General features: G+C 41.6%; 1 protein-coding gene across 1 annotated transcript in view; it reads left to right on the top strand.

Moving 5' to 3' along the window:
- The window catches only part of LOC136874827 (protein KRI1 homolog), a 170163-nt gene extending 154149 nt beyond the window's left edge, over positions 1 to 16014 (top strand). Inside the window, exon 11 of the mRNA XM_067148504.2 lies at positions 14709 to 16014. Coding sequence (XP_067004605.2) covers positions 14709 to 15285 — 577 coding nt within the window. The 3' untranslated portion in view covers positions 15286 to 16014. The remainder of the gene's footprint in view (positions 1 to 14708) is intronic.
- The last annotated feature ends 2437 nt before the right edge of the window (positions 16015 to 18451 follow it).

Here is an 18451-nt window from a genome sequence, read left to right as displayed (position 1 = left end):
AACAAGGTATCCCTAACAAGATATACCCCGAGTTGCGTGAGAGTTACCTGTGCTCTTTTTCTTCATTTCTATTTCTTTCTTTCTTTCTTTCCTGTCTGAACCTCCTTAATTTTCATTTCTCCAACTGTCTAGCCAGTCTCTCTTTATCGGGTAGAATATTTGTATTTGAGTGAGTGCATGTGTGTGGAGGTTTCATTCTCTACCAATCACAAATTGTGGGTCGTGGCAAGATGATGCATGGCTACTGGAAGAATAGTCGCTAGCAGCTTGCCTCTAGATACCAAGCACCCTTTGGAATACTAAGCCTTATCCCGGCATGCAAGACTCTGCCAGGAGTTAACTGTATATTTCCCTAGCTACTCATGGCATCAAGATGGAACCTAGGAATTTTTGTTTCAATATAGAGAAAGCTGCCAGCCTTACAACGTCAAAACGGCATCTTTGAAACGTTCTGGATAGTAAAAGTGATAAATGGGTACCTCGATTTCTGGTTGCTTCCAGGTTCGGCGGTCAGAGCTTTCTCCCCAAAAGTCCTTTCTTAATAAGCAGTTCAGTAGAAGATATTGTTGGTGGCGAAGTTGAGGAAATGACGAAGCTCATTGACAGATCTGTCCTATTTAAAACAAGGACAGCCGACTAAAGTAAACGATTACTTGCAGCTACGATTTTCAGTACTGTGCCTGTCAAAATCGAGAAGCACAAATCTCTGAACTCCTGCCCGGAGTTATATTCTACAGGGATTTGGTAAAGGCTTCCGATGATGAAATTTTCAGGAACATTGCATGTGGAGTGTTACCGATGTTAGGAGGTTAGGAGGCATGTCAGTGATGAGCTGCTCGATACAGGCCCTTTAATCTGGACCTTTAATGCCCAGACACTGCCTTCACGCATCAAAGTTGCCAGGTACCCTTTAACTGTTTGGCCATACATACTAGCTCCTATGAGGTATTGTAACTGTCACACCTCATTATATTGTCAAGGTTTGATGACCTGTGAAACGTGTAGAAAATGCTGGTGTCAAGTATACACCACCGCCTGTGTGCATCAACTACCCAGGTATGCATGCGTCCATATCCAAAGTATATCCCACATCAAGCAGGAGAAGAAGATCCACGATATCAAAACTCTGGACAAACTCTCTTTTCCAGAAGCCCAGAGAAAACTTTTAATCTATGGCTGCTCCAGAGTTCGCCGTCTACTTTGCTGAAAAGGTCTCAAAAGTACACAGATCTTTGTTCCTACCACAGTGACATCAAGACCGGAAATTTCAACCAGTAGCCACCAACAGTTAATTGCAATGAAGACTGGTGATGGTTCTAAGAAGGTACAGATAACTTCGGGTGAACCATCTAGTGCGTTATTGCCGATGTCAGCTGGGGAGTCCTCCCCTACCAGGGCAGGGGTAAAGACTTCCCCAGCCAGGCCCTCACCCTCCTACCAAAGCCTAGACAATGAAGGAGGGGAAGGGGAAGCCCCTGCACTCCCCTAAGAAGTTGTAGAAAAAGACTTCTCCAACCCGATTGAGGGTCACAGCATCCCCAAAGAAGACTGGCAGACCATCTGCTGGCTCTCCTCCAAGGAAGATGGAAACAGCAGGCAAGAGCGAGAAGCCCCGGTACACTCTTGCTTGATTCCTTTCTGGGGAAACCCAGAAATAAGGCCAACGGTTCCAAAAGTGAGTTTTCACCATCTTCGGAGTTCTCGGTCACCAAGTCACCCCATATGGAGGAGACAATGGAGACTCAACCATTAATTATTTTGGATGGTAGTGATGACAAAATTAACACCAACAATGATGGCAGAAAATAGCAGATAACTGGCCGAAAGACGACCAAGCAGTTGTCTTAATTTTGCCATGCTGCTCATCCACGCTTTGGCATCATATCACTGTCGCCTAGCTGAGTTTACATCAATTGATATCTATCTGTCTCTGCAGCCTCCATAGTGTGCCTGCAGGAATCTTGTTTGAGACTTGGGCATGACACTACTATGGGAGGATATTGTCTTTATTCTAAAGACCAAGTAGCTCTGGATGGTGGAACGACTGGGGTGTTTGCACTGTAGTCCACTCCAACATCTTCAGTGACAAAGTACCGCTACTGACTGTGCTGTACGCAATTGCAGTTTGTGCTTCATTGCCAGTAATGACAATGGTGTGCAGTGTATGCTTTCCACCATAATACGATCTGCACATTCATGAACTCCAAGATTTGATTGCTCAGTTACTTCCTCCTTTCCTCTTGCTAGGAGATGTGAATGCCCGTAACACCTTCTGGAATTCTCCATCTTCCAGAACTAGGGGGGAGGATTCTTGAGCTATTGATCCACTAGTTTGATCTTAGTGTGCTGAACACTGGGGAACCTACTCACTTCAGCAGCGCACAGGACACATACTCCCACCTGTTTGTCACCTTATGCAGTCATGTGCTAGTTCCCCTGTTACGATGGCAAGTACATGATGATCTCTATGGTAGTGACCATTTCCCGATATCTCTCACACTCTTGAATCAAAGACAGACCGAAGTACCAAAGCGCTGGTTACTTTGACGGGCAAATTGACCAGAGTTTTCAACGACTTATAAATCTCATTTTTATCCTGTATTGGCATCAACTCAACATATTCCAGCGTAAAATCTAGTTAAGCTGGACTATATTTTTAGTTGCATAGACTAGCCATAAAAAGCAAATAAGTATTGGAAGATGGGATTCTTCCTTCAACCGTCACTTCAGTTCTGAGTTATTTAGTTTAATTCCCGGGTTGAATCGTGTTGTAGTTGTCTGTACATCACGTACAGTTTGCCGACGTTTCGAATACTTTGCAGTATTCTCTGTCAAAACGTTTGTCGACGTTTCGAATACATTGCAGTATTCTTTGTCAAAACGTTATCATGTAATTTCCTTTGTTACAGAATAAGGATAATGTATCAATATTTCAAGATTTTCAGATTGACGCCCCTTTTGACAAAGCACTCATAAAAACGAACTGCTTCCAATGTAAAGTCTGCTCGTCAAATCAAGACCAGTTTGAGGAAACTACCAACATGTTGCATTTTACTGTTTACTATTAATAAATTACAGAAGCATGTCTCAAACCTATACATGATGCGGAATATTTCCAACCTCTTTAACACGCATATTAAGACTTCAAGCTGTAGATACTATTGAGATTCAACAGGATTTATGACTCAAATTTTAATATATTCAACATCATAAGTCAACTAACAATTGTTTTTTAAAAACAAAGATGCTACCTCAGACTACAGGGGTAACATAAAACAAGGCACAAACAGAGTTAAAAGGGGAAGGTAAGAGCCAACTACACAATATAAAAAATCACTACACACTCGGAAAAAACAGTAGCTGGCATTACTCGGATCTCCAACAAAACATGTACGTAAATATCAGTAGGGCCAACTAGTGAACAACAAACCAGGAAGATGAAAAGGCTGGGAACCTACCAAAGGCATGGACATGGCTTAGTTAGCAGATTCCGAAATAAATCACCGTGATCCTTAGATTTTAAAAATATTATTTACAAGATAATTTTACGAATACATTCCAAGTTATGAGCTATAAGTTCAGTGATATACATAGGTTATTTCGTAGCAGGGTAAATTCAAATTTCAAATCAACTATACATCTAGTTACCAATGCAGTAGTACAATGCAATTTACAGGTTATCCAAAATCTAGCGTACCTCAAGTTATACAGAACTACCAGAGGCAAACCCCAAGGGAAATAATATTAAACTACAATATACATATTTTAGTGAAACAAGAAATGGGAATGCCTCGGAAACGAACAGGTAAGTCCAGCTGAAAAACTAAGGCGTCATAAGTAACTAATTTGGTGAATCTAGGCGAGGTTAGGGCAGACTCCTGTATGAAAAGCAAATCGGAACATTACGGAAATTTTAGCAGGACGGAATTCAAGAGTGCTTACCCGAGGAGAGTGCCATCCCGGAAACCGGGGGATGTCATCCAGATAGGCTGCTCGCAGACAGATAGACCAAGACCGACAGATTTCAAGATACAGAATTTATTCGAACACTGCCTCGCTCACTATATATAGGAAATTCCGGCCTTGGAGGCAGCCAATCAGCGTGCACGAGTTCGCTATCGCCACCTAGACTCACCAATCACAACCTTACTTCCGATCGCGAACTTTGACTAACATTCTAGAATATGCATGATCGCGAAAGTCGTATTTTTCCAGAATAGACAGAACACATTTTCTAGAACACATACCAACAAAGTAACACACCCTGTACAAAAGTTATGTAACTTTCTGGATCTTTCCAGGAACTATAGACAGAATTCTACTATTTACAAATGCCTATGTTACAACATTATACAGTACAGGTTAGGTCAATAAAAATAAAACATATCATATTTTACAAAGTCTTCAAAAAAATACATTCCACTTGTATTACATAGTTCACTTGTAACATCTTCCTCCCCCCGAAAGTCGAGCCCTGCTCGACCAATAATATAACCTCACTGGGGAGCAAGCGATAGAACGTTTTCACACAGTACCGATAGTAAAGGTACATTACTTTAACACACCTGATTTCTTGAAGTTAACTTTGTCATAACCAACAACACAAACTGTCACATAATTTTCAAAAATAATATAGATCCACCTCTTGAATAAATATCACAAAATCCACATGGATTGTCACATTGCACTTCAAAATGCCTTCTTCCACAGATGAGTAGACAATTTGTAGTCTGTCCACCAAATCATGTTCACCACACTTTCTTCCAAATGTTAGAAATACCAAAACTTCTCATTTGTTGCTAACACTTTTGCACTACTTTCCCACGACAGTCACAGCACAGCTAGGCCACAGGTTCTTACTGATGATGCGGCTGCCGACACGGCCGTTTGCCGCCAGCCTTCATTCAATGTCAGTCCAAACCCGACACCTAGGTGAGTTGCAGTTGAGTGGTCTCTTGCACCAAATAAGCAGGGGTGAGACACCGTCCAGTCCGCCTGCCACCAATAGGATTTTCCCCGCAGGATAGTGGTGCCGGATGGTGACGCCCAAGGCACACAGTGTGCCTCCCAATTTGGCACTTCAGGTTCCTGCCCGAAGAAGCTGGTCACTGCAGCCGCTGTAACACACACAAATCGCAGCAGACATGGGAATACTTTGAGGTAAAAGTATGCTGCTGGGCTCAAGATCTCGCGTGGAGTCACCCGATGGGTGGCTTAATAAGTATGCAGTAGGGACTCTCCCTCGCACACCAGGGATATTAGGGCACTAGCCCCGGGGTAAGCACTGCTATCTACAATTCACGTGACAAGATTATGGTGGGGGTGAAAAGAAACTACAGGAGGGTGCCCTAAACCTGACTGTAAAAGGAAGAAAATTCCAAGTAGTGACCCTAAACTAAAACTTATCTAACTTATAATACTAAATCGATTACACTAGAGGATACCTAAAGTATTCACTTACACAATTACTTACAACTAACTTACAATAAAACTTATTATTATCTTATAACTAAAACCTTATAAATAACCTCACAATAAAATTATTTTATAACTAAATTCTTACAAATAACTTACAACTAAATCTACAAGGTCACCAACAATGGTATTTACCCTTCCCTACCAGACTTAAGGTACCTTGATCTGGGAGAGATGTACTCTGCTGAGCCTTTTCCTTTCGGGATCGCTCACCAATAATGTCACCGGGGTGAGGAACTTTAAGATGGTGCAGGGACCTCGAAATCTGGGGGCCAACTTACTGATAACATGGTCCGCAGCACTACTGATGGGATGTGTTCTAATAAACACCTGGTCACCCACAGAGAGATCGTGCGGTCTTCGCCCATGGTTGTAATTACGCTGGACCTTAGCGTAATAAACCTTCAAGTTCTTTCGTGCACGGTGCCAATTAGCTCGGATCTTTTCTGGGCTGGCATCGTCGGGCAGAAGATCATTAATTGACCATAGGTTAGATAGAGGAGAATTTGGAGTAAAAGCCAACATTAACGAAGCAGGGGTTTGCTTGTGGCTTTCATGGACAGCAGTGTTAAATGCAAATGACAACCAATTCAGTAAGGAATCCCACTTGGAGTGGTCTGAGGAGTGATAAGCGATGAGGGCAGATCGCAGGTTACGATTCACTCTCTCAGCATAATTGGGCTTCGGGTAATACGAAGTAGTGGTTACATGAGCAATGGATAGATCAAAACAGAAATTCCGGAACTGGGCAGAAGTAAAGGCTCTTGCATTATCACTTACCAAGAATTGACAGGGCCCAAACGAGGCGAATATCTGTTTCAAGAACGAGATGGTGGTGTTGGCGTTAGCCATCCGAGTGGGGAACAGCCACGTAAAACGCGAAAAGGCGTCAACACACACGAGTATGAAACAATGACCATTCCGAGATCTCGGGAAAGGACCAATATAGTCTATGAACAGTCTTTCCATGGGGCAAGAGGCTTGCTCAGAAGACATGAGACCTAGACGAGTATTCGGGGCAGGTTTACTGATGTTGCAAATCTTACAGGACTTGACAAGGGTACGGATCTCACTATCCATGGATTTCCAAATGAAGTGGTTACGGATTTTTTTCCCTTGTTTTGAAAACGCCCAGATGACCGCCCACTGGGGATTCATGAAAGTATTTGAAGAGAGCCGGGATCAGGTTAGTTGGGACTACAATTTTGGGGCCTCTGCGACCACGAGCAGGACAACAAAAGACACCATTCTTAAGAATATAGGGCTTAACATGCTCACCAGATTTAATCCTGTCGACAATGGCTTTTAACTCAGGATCATCCTCTTGATGTTTGGCAATATCCTTGAAAAGGAAGGGAGAGTCAGTGTGAACTACATTGACAAAAGCTGATACTTGTTCGGGAGATGAGTCTACTGGCTCAGATTGAGGATCAGAGCTGTCTGGGTGGAACATCCTACTGAGGCCATCAGCCACAACGTTTTCCGTGCCACGAATGTGGCGGGCTTCAAATTGGAAGGCTGAGATGCGCACTGCCCATCGTGCTAGACGACCGGTCGTTCGCGGCTTGGCCAGTACCCAACTCAACGCCTGATAGTCAGTTTCCAGATCGAAAGGGAGATGTTCCAGGTACATTCTGAAGCGTTCTAAGGAGAAGACAACAGCCAGGGCTTCCAACTCATAAATGGAATAATTGCGCTCAGCAGGATTCAGGGCACGGGAAGCATAAGAAATAGGACGGCGCCCTTCTTGAAATTCCTGTAGAAGAACTCCGGATATGCCTGGGAAAGAGGCGTCAGTCTGAAGAATGAAGCGTTTAGAAAAGTCTGGCATAGCCAGTACAGGGGCGTTACATAAGGCAGATTTCAAGTCCATGAAGGCTTCGCGTTGGGCATCACCCCACACAAATTTGGCATCCTTTCTTCTCAAATCATTTAATGGAGCTGCACGTTCAGCAAAATTAGGAATAAACTTGCGAAAGAAATTCACCATGCCAATGAATCTGGCTACAGCCTTGACGTCCTTTGGAGGGGGGAAAGTCTGGATGGCGGCAGTACGAGACTGATCGATTGAGACACCCCTCCCCGACACGATATGTCCTAAGAAGGACATCTGGGGTTGTGCAAAAGAAACCTTGGATGCCTTGAGGGTTAGACCTGCTTCACGCAGTCTTTCAAGCACTTCCTTGAGATGGAGTAAGTGTTCCTCAAAGGTTTCACTAAAAATTACGAGATCGTCAAGGTAATTATAAACAAACTTGAACTTAATGTCCGATAAGACATAATCTAGTAACCGTGTAAAGACAGCCGCTCCAGTTGCTAGGCCAAAAGGGACACGTTCGAATTCATATAGGTTCCAATCGGTTGCAAATGCAGTGAGATGCTTGGATTCTTCGGCAAGGGGTATCTGGTAATAAGCCTGATTTAAATCGAAAGTGGTGAAAATTTTTGCATTAGCGAACCAAGAAAAACAAGAGTGCAAATCAGGAAGTGGGACAGATTGGAGGACTACCTTACGGTTCAACATCCGATAGTCGACTACAGCCCGATAACCACCTTGTGGTTTGGGGACCAGAAACATTGGAGAAGAATAGGCTGACCTGGAAGGCCGTATCACTCCGTCAGCGAGCATTTGATCAATGATAGCCTTCAGGGCTTTCATTTTGGGAGGTGACAACCGGTACGGAGGAGAGCGAACAGGTATGTTATCTGTAACCTCAATTTTGTATTCCAATACATTGGTGACGCCTAACCTGTCAGTGAAGACATCAGGGAACTTATCGCAGAGTTTCCTAAGTTGATTGGCCTGCTCTTCGGGTAAGTGATTAAAACCAAACGCCTTGGGTTCATCAGAATTTTCGGAAACAGCGTTAACATGGCAAGGCAGAATAGGGGAGCGATCACACAGCTCGAATGTTCTTGCACAAAATTTAAAATGGAATCTGTTGAACTGGAGGTCCAAAATCATGCCTGTTTTTGCAATAAAATTTGCACCCAATATGAATTGGCAGGACAAATCTATTGCCACTAGCACTGGCATTTTCCAGGTGAAATCACGGACTCTAATCTTGACCTCTAGGGACCCTACAATATTCAATGAATTGGAATTAGCAGTATGGCAGGTTAAGGACACGGGTTGTAATGTAGGTAGCGTAGCTTGCAAACAGTTTTCATAGAATCATACCAGGTCTCACTCATCAAGGTGACACTACTCCCAGAGTCTAGCAACGCACAGACAGGTTCATTATTGACCTCTATGCATAAATATGGTAGTTTACAAGAAGGTATGGCAGAAATCCTACAAGATTGTAAGAAATGAAAACCCGAGTCAGACTGGGAGCAATCATTAGCCTCAGCATTAAGTAAATTAACCAAGGTACAGTCATGATCGACAAGACAAGAAGCCATGCTTTGGGATTTGTCATCAGAACCGGCGGTTAGTCTTCTAGCACTACTATGGTCTGGGGGTCCAGAGCCAGAAGTGTTACGTGGGCACTGCCTAGAGAAATGCCTAGTTGATCCACAGTTACAGCAAGAAGTATTGGTGGAAGAGCCTCCACCCATCGCAGGTTTCCTATTGCCTAATGTCCCGGCCTTGGGACAATGCCGCTTGAGATGAGCGGTGGAGCCACAAATGAAACATGAACGGGGATTACGCGAGTTGGACGCAGGTGATGGGGTGGTTTTAGAATCCTGAGGAGGGGGCATGGTTATAGGAGGTGGGGCTAAAGCAAGGCGTAACTGGTCAGCATATCGAATGCCTTCAGCAGACACTGTAACGGCTTCCAACTAGGCGAACGTTGCTGGTCGGGGTGAAAGAGCCAGATATGATCTATAGTTCGGGGCAAGACCTTCAACTATGTTGGCAACCATCTGAGCCTCTGAATAGTGGAGCCGGAAAATCTTAGCTTGGAGCTTAATGTCTTGAACATACTCAGATAGTGACTCATTAAAATGTTGTACTCTAAAATAGTGCTTCTGCACTAATGCCGACAAGGCACGAGCAGGAATGAAATATTCAATAACATGGGCATGAAATTGATCTACTGACCATCTTTCAGCAATGGCGCTGACAATGTGCTCAGAAAGAGCTCCAGAGACATGTGGGTATAGAATTTGAAATACGTTGTCGTTCCTAAGACCATACACAATTGCCTGATCCTTGAATTCAGTTAGGAACCGAAGGAAGGAAATAACTTCTCAACGGAGTTAGCTGAAAATTTCGAGATACCTTTAAACACAGTGGTCAACGGGTGAGGCAGACTGGAGAAAATCTGGGGAAAGACAGGTGTAGGGGGTGCTTGGAAAGGCTTAGAATAGTCCAGAGGGTTTAGCAAGGCCTCGTGCCTTTGATTCGGGTGCCCTTGTGAAAAGGACGGAGTACAGGATAGGTTAGGATTAACGTTATCCTGCAATGTTATGGGCGCAGACAACCTCATTTGAGAAAGGTTCTCACTAATCTGAGAGACCATTTGGGCATCAACTGGTTGTGTAGAGGTTATGCAACTCGATACGGGTGGCACTAAGACAGGGGGGTGGTTTTGCACCATGGAATCAAAACCGGGTTGATTAGGAATAGAAGGTAAACACTGAGCTTCAACGGAATTAGAAGAAACCACAGGAAAACTTGTAAGGTTACCAACATGCAAAAGAGATGTATCATTAGAATGACTTACAGGTGTCCTAGGTCCAGACAACGAAAGCGAAGATCCCAGGACAGCATTGTTCACCTCAGACTCCTGAATAGGCCTAACATCAGCACTAGGTGTCAGATCGCACCCTTGAGCAGCAACAGATGCCTCGCCACAATTAACACTGTCACTCATTCCAGATGGGATCGACACTTGAATTTGAGAAACTGTGTTATTTAACTTATTGCCTTCAAACAAACCACTGATTCTGTCGAAAACTGTGGAAAACTGTTCTAGTAAGGCTTGACATTTCTGCCGCTCAACTTCCGGCAATTCGAGAGACAACAAATCCTTAATCCTGTCTAAATAATGTAATAACTGCGCTAATTAGCCATGCGAGGGCTTAGAAGCACTAAAGGACACAAGAATGGCGTTAAATTCAGGTAACCTATCTTCAATCACGGCCAAAGACTCACGCAACTCGTCTGTAGTTAACTCAGGTATGGTTATAGGTAGGTCAAGGGACTGCTTCAACAGGCTAGTGTCATCTCTGACATTCCCTGTCGAATTAATTTTGCGAATTTTTAACTCGTAAATCAGTTCTGCCTTTCTTAAATGGAAAGGATTAGGAACAGCGCGAGCCATCCTGACAGGTAGAAACAAGATTTCAAGCGATATACGAACTACAACTTTTACGGAGTTTTAGGTTAGGTATGATCACGGTTCACTTTTCTTCTTCTGCAATCTAGCGCTTGCCTCTGCTACCAAAATGCTACCTCAGACTACAGGGGTAACATGAAACAAGGCACAAACAGAGTTAAAAGGGGAAGGTAAGAGCCAACTACACAATATAAGAAATCACTACACACTCAGAAAAACAGTAGCTGGCATTACTCGGATCTCCAACAAAACATGTACGTAAATATCAGTAGGGCCAACTAGTGAACAACAAACCAGGAAGATGAAAAGGCTGGGATCCTACCAAAGGCATGGACATGGCTTAGATAGCGGATTCCGAAATAAATCACCGTGATCCTTAGATTTTAAAAATATTATTTACAAGATAATTTTACGAATACATTCCAAGTTATGAGCTATAAGTTCAGTGATATACATAGGTTATTTCGTAGCAGGGTAAATTCAAATTTCAAATCAACTATACATCTAGTTACCAATGCAGTAGTACAATGCAATTTACAGGTTATCCAAAATCTAGCGTACCTCAAGTTATACAGAACTACCAGAGGCAAACCCCAAGGGAAATAATATTAAACTACAATATACATATTTTAGTGAAACAAGAAATGGGAATGCCTCGGAAACGAACAGGTAAGTCCAGCTGAAAAACTAAGGCGTCATAAGTAACTAATTTGGTGAATCTAGGCGAGGTTAGGGCAGACTCCTGTATGAAAAGCAAATCGGAACATTACGGAAATTCTAGCAGGACGGAATTCAAGAGTGCTTACCCGAGGAGAGTGCCATCCCGGAAACCGGGGGACGTCATCCAGATAGGCTGCTCGCAGACAGATAGACCAAGACCGACAGATTTCAAGATACAGAATTTATTCGAACACTGCCTCGCCCACTATATATAGGAAATTCCGGCCTTGGAGGCAGAATCAGCGTGCACGAGTTCCCTATCGCCACCTAGACTCACCAATCACAACCTTACTTCCGATCGCGAACTTTGACTAACATTCTAGAATATGCATGATCGCGAAAGTCGTATTTTCCCAGAATAGACAGAACACATTTTCTAGAACACATACCAACAAAGTAACACACGCTGTACAAAAGTTATGTAACTTTCTGGATCTTTCCAGGAACTATAGACAGAATTCTACTATTTACAAATGCCTATGTTACAACATTATACAGTACAGGTTAGGTCAATAAAAATAAAACATCATATCATATTTTACAAACAAAGTCTTCAAAAAAAATACATTCCACTCGTATTACATAGTTCACTTGTAACAAAAGAACTTCGGAGTTTTAGCCAAATCTCATTACTGTGAGGATATTATGGTGTTTTGGACGTCAGTGTTATTAGAATCAATGTCTATCCCAATTTTTGCACTGTCATTTTAAATTGTTAATCTGTCCATTGTGTTTACAAATGCCTACGTTCACGTATTTTACCACTTATTTTTTAGAATCATAATTAAGTACAAATTAGTTACAAGCAAATTAACAATGACAGGTCTTAACCTTGAGACAAGCTACAAAGGCTGAGGATGCTCGGAAACTGAGCAAAACATGTCCCTTTTAATGTAATGTTGTAGTAAAATGAATTTCTAACAGCACAAAATCAATTGAATAAAAAATAAAAATTTGAATTCAAATTATAAGAAATAGCAGCAGCCTTGTATGATTGTCCACAGCCTTTTAAGCATTATTGCCTAAATCCTACAATGGCTAACCATATTGTGTTTATCACATCCATGCTAAAGCCCATTATTGATTCAAGAGAGTAAGAAAGTTATAGGGAAAATTATGTATCTTCCATGACGACACATACTTCGTCATCACAAGTGTCCATTGGAGTCCAGAACTTACCCGCTATCCCCAGAATCTTCATTAATGGAAATGTAGTTATGATTCCTTCAATCATTGCAGAGCACATTGTGTCATATTTGGCAGATACATCTAGCTCTGGGAGATATGACCTTGCATTTCTGCCTATTAAGCGTGAGGGAGAGGCACACCATCTCTCCTTTGCCTCTAATGCTTCAGATTCCTATAATGTGCTTTTCATAAAGTGGGAATTGTAGAGTGCACTCACAATGACATGGCTTCTGGACCCAAAAAAGTTCACAATCAAATACTGAAACATTTGACCAATTTCTAACCCAGGTAAAAATCCTAATCCTCTGGATAGTTATAGGCCAATGTGCCTTACAAATGGCTTCTGTAAGTTATTTGGAAGGATGGTGAACCAGCGACTTATGTGGTCCATGGAAGAGAGACTACAAATTTGATTTATGTTGCACCGACACGGATAGATCTCATGGGTATGATGAGATGGGAAAGGGCTTAGAGTGGGAAGAAAGTAGCCATGGCCTTAATTAAGGTACACCCCAGCATTTGCCTGGTCTGAAAATGGGATCATAGAAAACCACCTTCAGGGCTGTTGACTGTGGGGTTCAAACCTTTGATCCCCCGATTGCAAGCTCAAAGCTACATGACCCTAACCCTATGGTGGAAGAGAGAGATCTCTTGGCTAACTACCAGTGTGGTTTTCTCTCTCATCAGTCTTCCACTGATCATCTGGTCAAACTGGAGAGCGCCATTCAGGAGACCTTTCTCCAAAAGGAACATCTAGTAACCATGTTTTCTGACCTGGAAAAAGCTTATAAAACTATCTGGCAATATGGGATTAACTCTACACTACGCCAGTGGGGGTTTCGGGGTAATTCACCAATATTTATTCAGAACTTCATGTCCCTCCAACTCTTTCAAGTCTGAGTAGGGAATGCTTTTTATTAGCATTACATTCAAGGAAATGGAGTACCACAAAGATCTGTGCTGAGTGTCATTTTGTTCACAATCGCCATCAACGGCATAGTTGCTGCTACTGTGCCCTTAGTCTTTCCATCACTGTATGTAGATGATTTAGCTTTACATTTCAGCTCCAGAAGGATGGCAGTTGCTGAGAGACAGCTGCAGCAAGCTATTAACCGAGTTGACAGATGGGCTCTGCAATATGGTTTTTGATTTTCAGTGGCGAAAACCTCGTTGTAGCCTTCTGTCAATGTCGCCTTGTGCATCCTGAACCAGAACTTTGCTTGCAAAACAGCATCTTACTGGTGGTAGACACCTGCGAGTTCCTGGGTCTCCATTTGATAAGTGACTTACATGGCAGCCCCACACCCACCAGTTGAAGGCTGCTTGCATTGAAGACACTTAACATGCTTAAGTTTCTCAGCAGCACTTCGTAGGGGATTGACCGGGTGGAGCTGCTACATTCGTACACTGCTACAGTCCTTTCCCGGATTTACTATGGTTTACAGTTTATGGTACAGCATCAAGATCTACGCTGAACCTGTTAGATAGTATTCACCATAATCAAGTTGGGCTGACAACCGGAGCTTTCCATACTAGCCCCATTCCGAGCCTCTCCACCACCACACTGTTCATCTTTGACTTACCTTTTCATCTTAATCTCTATTCTATACCTGTGTCTGTATCTTTTGTCTGTTGCACTTGATTTAATTTTCTGTTATATTCCTACCCCTCCCCACATCCTCTTTGATTAATCTGATAGCCTTGTTATCTATTCTATAACTTCCAGATGTGTGAACATGAAATATCTTGCTTAGAGTTAAGATGGCGACACACTACCTACTCAGAATACAGTACCCTATCGCATAGTGGATCATCTGGTGACAAACGAGAATAGCATTTAATCAGTACACCAACAGTCAAGTAATTTCCAAATTCCAACCGCCCTTATTAGAAAAGTCATAGTTGTGGACGGATGTGTTTTTCTTCTGAGGATGCAAAACATAAAGAATTCTTATAGTTTATTTATTTGACATGGCAAGAACCCAAAAAATTATCATGTCTAATATATTATTGTGTAAGTCTTTTCTTTTGTTTTAGAAATGTTGATGTGAATGAAGATGTCCCTGAGACACCCAGAAAGAAAATGAAAATAGTAAAAGAAGATCAGTCTGAGAAAAACATTATCTTGGGCAGTGATGAGAATAAGAAGAAGAAAAAGAAGAAGAAGTCAGTGGAAAAATCTGTGGATATGTTAACAGAAAGTAACATAAATGGTGAAAACAGTGAAGACTATAATGGAAACATTGAAGACAATGATGTAACAGCCTCCAGAGTGTCTACTTCTGAAAATGTGAATAACAGTGTCATTTCTACTGCACCTACAACTGACAGAAAGAAGAAACGGAGAAAGAAAAAGAACAAGGAATTCACCTCTAGAGAAAACGGACCAGATTCCTCTTTGGGTGGTACCAGTTCGGTGTTGTTATCTGATATACCTCAGACTACTACTAAAAATGTTAAGCCCCATCATGAGGCATTCAGAAAGAAGAAGATGAAAAACAAAAATATTCATGAATCATGTGTACCAGAAATATCAGATTCCCGTTTGAAAGCCTATGGTCTTAATCCCAAAAAGTTCAAAAACAAATTGCTTTATAATAAAAAGAAATCATAAGCTATGTACAGTGCATAATTATTTTCTTTTAAATATAGGCCCTACTATATATTATAATCTGATAGATTACCATGGTTTATTGTCATTTTCTACCCTGTGCGTTCTGTTCTGATCACTTTGATCAAAATTCTGTTGGAGTGTCAATTTAGAACCTGTCAGTTAATATCTGACCTGTTAAACTAAAGATCTTGGGCCCAGGCCCATTCTATTTGGTGGCATTTGAATATGTCTGAATGGAACAGCTTATTATTCATAGTATTCCTTTCTCATGTAAGAAACGCAAAACTAGGTTTGGTGTCTGTGAAGGCAATTAATAGTTGCGTTACTTTAATTTTGTATGCATTTTTAAAACTCTGTGAGGGACTTGATTTGGCTTGAAAATTGTGAAATTTTAGTGATGAGCTTATGTGTGATAAAATGTATGTATTAATGTATCTGTACAGGGGCTGCCTGGCTGAGGCAGTTATGTAGTTGCACTTTGTCAATACTCTCAACAGTCTTTATTATGTTACTAATGGCCATACATGTTTCGAGAACTTAGAACGTTCTCTTCTTCTGCGGCATATTAATCACCAATATTCTCTTGGACTTTTTACATCATAAAATGACAATTCTTAATTTATGCTTAACACATTAAAATAATGATAAACATGTATTTATTTTGGCGAACATGTCTATGGATTACTTGAAATTGAGTAAAATAATAGATAAAATAAAAGGTTTGATTAAATGGCTGAGATATGTGGTTGATGTATTTGTTATCATGGATGAATGAAAACTATTTCCAGGTAATCTATTAAAATTTCTGAATGAAATAGATAATGATGTTAAACTTATGATGGAATCTGAAGATAAAAGTGCACTAAGCTATTTAGATGTTAAAATAATTGTAAAGCAATAGAGGATTGGATTACCCGATTTTTAGAAAGAAAACATACACTAGCACTGTTATTAAAAATGACTCAAACCATCTGGGGCAGCATAGAACGGCAATGTTTTACAGTCTTATCAGCAGGGCGCTTAAGGTCTCCTTAAAAAGACAGGAGTTTGAAAAAGAAATGAGTATAATTTATGAAATTGCAGCAAGTAATGGATATTCCAAAAATTATGATGAGAGTTTTGTCCATTGCTCATAATTTGAAAAGGATTGTATTTCTGTATCATTCGTGTCCACAGTAACAGGGAAATGCACTTTTTAATTTTCCATAATTTCTGCCTGCCTGCCTGTCTGTATGTATGTATGTATGTATGTATGTATGTATGTATGTATGTATGTATGTATGTATGTATGTATGTATGTACACGCATCACGAGAAAATGGCTGAAGAGAATTTAATGAAATTTGGTATGCAAAGTCGGGGAATAAGTCACTACAATCTAGGCTATATATAATTTTATTCATGCTGAGTGAAATGGTAGTTTAGGAAAAGGTCTAACATTTAATTCTCAAATAGTTATGTTATTAGTGGCCATATCTTAATGAAAATCGGTGTGCAAAGTTGGAGAATAAGTAGCTATAATATAGTCCATAAATAATTGTATTCACGCTGAGGAAAATGGTAGTTTAGGAGAAGGCCTAAAATTTAATTCTCATATACAGGGTCCGCCAGAAAAATGTATACACTCTTTACGGAACAAAAACTATTTAATGTGTTTTTTTTTTTACATTTACATTTTGATTACACATGTAGTACTGTCTTCAGTTAAACATATGGTTACATGAGATGTTCAAAATGTTCACCGTTGGCTGCCAGACACACAGCAGAACGACGAGCGGTCGCTGCAACTACGTCCGTCAATGTTTGAATGGGGATCTCTGCACATGCCGCTGTAATCTCCTGGCGAAGGGCCTCCATCGTGCGTGGCTTACGTCGATATAATTGATTTTTCACAGTTCCCCCCAAGTAAAAGTCCATAGGGGTAAGATCTGGCGACCGTGGGGGAACTAAGTGGACCCTTGTCATCCAGTCCAATGTCCCGGCAGATTGTCATCCAGGAAAGCTCGTACTGCTACATGGTAGTGTGGTGGCGCCCCGTCCTATTGGTAGACGACTTCAACATCGCCTCCACACACGTACAGCTGGTAAAATTAATGTGCGTAACATTTCCAAGTACACTGCTCCAGTGACAGTACCATCAAAGAAAAAGGGTCCTAGTAAGCCCCTCGACGACAGTCCACACCAGACATTAACCCCTGGTAGATTGACCGCCTTGTCAACATGAACATGCGGATTTTCCGGAGCCCAGTAGGCACAGTTATGTTGATTCACTGTTCCATTAAGTTTAAACTGGGCTTTATCAGACCACACTAACTTCGTTAGAAATTGTTCATCTTAGGGTTACCATTTGCTGATACCATTCGGAAGATTGCATTCGACGATCGGGATCGTCCTCATTAAGCGCATGCAGTAATCATGGGATGCAAACTTTCCACTTAGCTGTTTTCAAAAGTCATCATACACTTGTACTTCTAATCCCCACTTCCCGTACACACTGCATAGCAGACTTCTGTGGAGAATTAACAAAACTTTCCAACACGTGAGCCGACAAAGCAGGGCTGGTAGCTGTGCGCGTTCTTCCCGATCTTCCTTTATGAATATCACAAATCGTTCCATGCGTCTCAAACTTCCCAGTAATGCGTTTAATTGTTAGGCGTGTTGGCGCTTCTGTTTCAAACTCCCTCCTCCACTGACGTTGCACTTCAACGGCGTTATCAAACCTAATAAACCACTTCAGAATGTACTTTCGTTGCTCGAACGTCAAGCGTGCTCCAGCCATTTTGTTTTCCCACTATCGTGATGCAAGTACTGACATCTGTTGAGCGAAGGACCATACTACAACATTTAAAAACAATGAAAACAGTTGACAATATCCATATCCCGATATCGTCTAACAAAGAGTGTATACATTTTTCTGGCGGCCTCTGTATTTGTTATTAGTGGTCCTATCTTCATGAAAATTGGTATGAAAAATCAGGGAACAAGTCGCTTTAATCTAGGCCTAACCACACAGCCAACTCGCCCAGTCGTACCGAGTGTAACAGCCTGCCTGAATATTGGCGGGAAGTTGCTGGGGAGTTAGATAACTTTCTTCTTTAGCATGCAATTCCTTTGGTTCATAAATTTTCTGATACTACTCGTACATAACACACTGGTTCATCATAGCA

Source organism: Anabrus simplex, chromosome 5 (genome assembly GCF_040414725.1).
Source record: "Anabrus simplex isolate iqAnaSimp1 chromosome 5, ASM4041472v1, whole genome shotgun sequence".
Lineage (NCBI taxonomy): Eukaryota > Metazoa > Arthropoda > Insecta > Orthoptera > Tettigoniidae > Anabrus > Anabrus simplex.
Note: the sequence above shows the minus strand (reverse complement) of the source record. Positions and strands in the feature narration are given on the sequence as shown.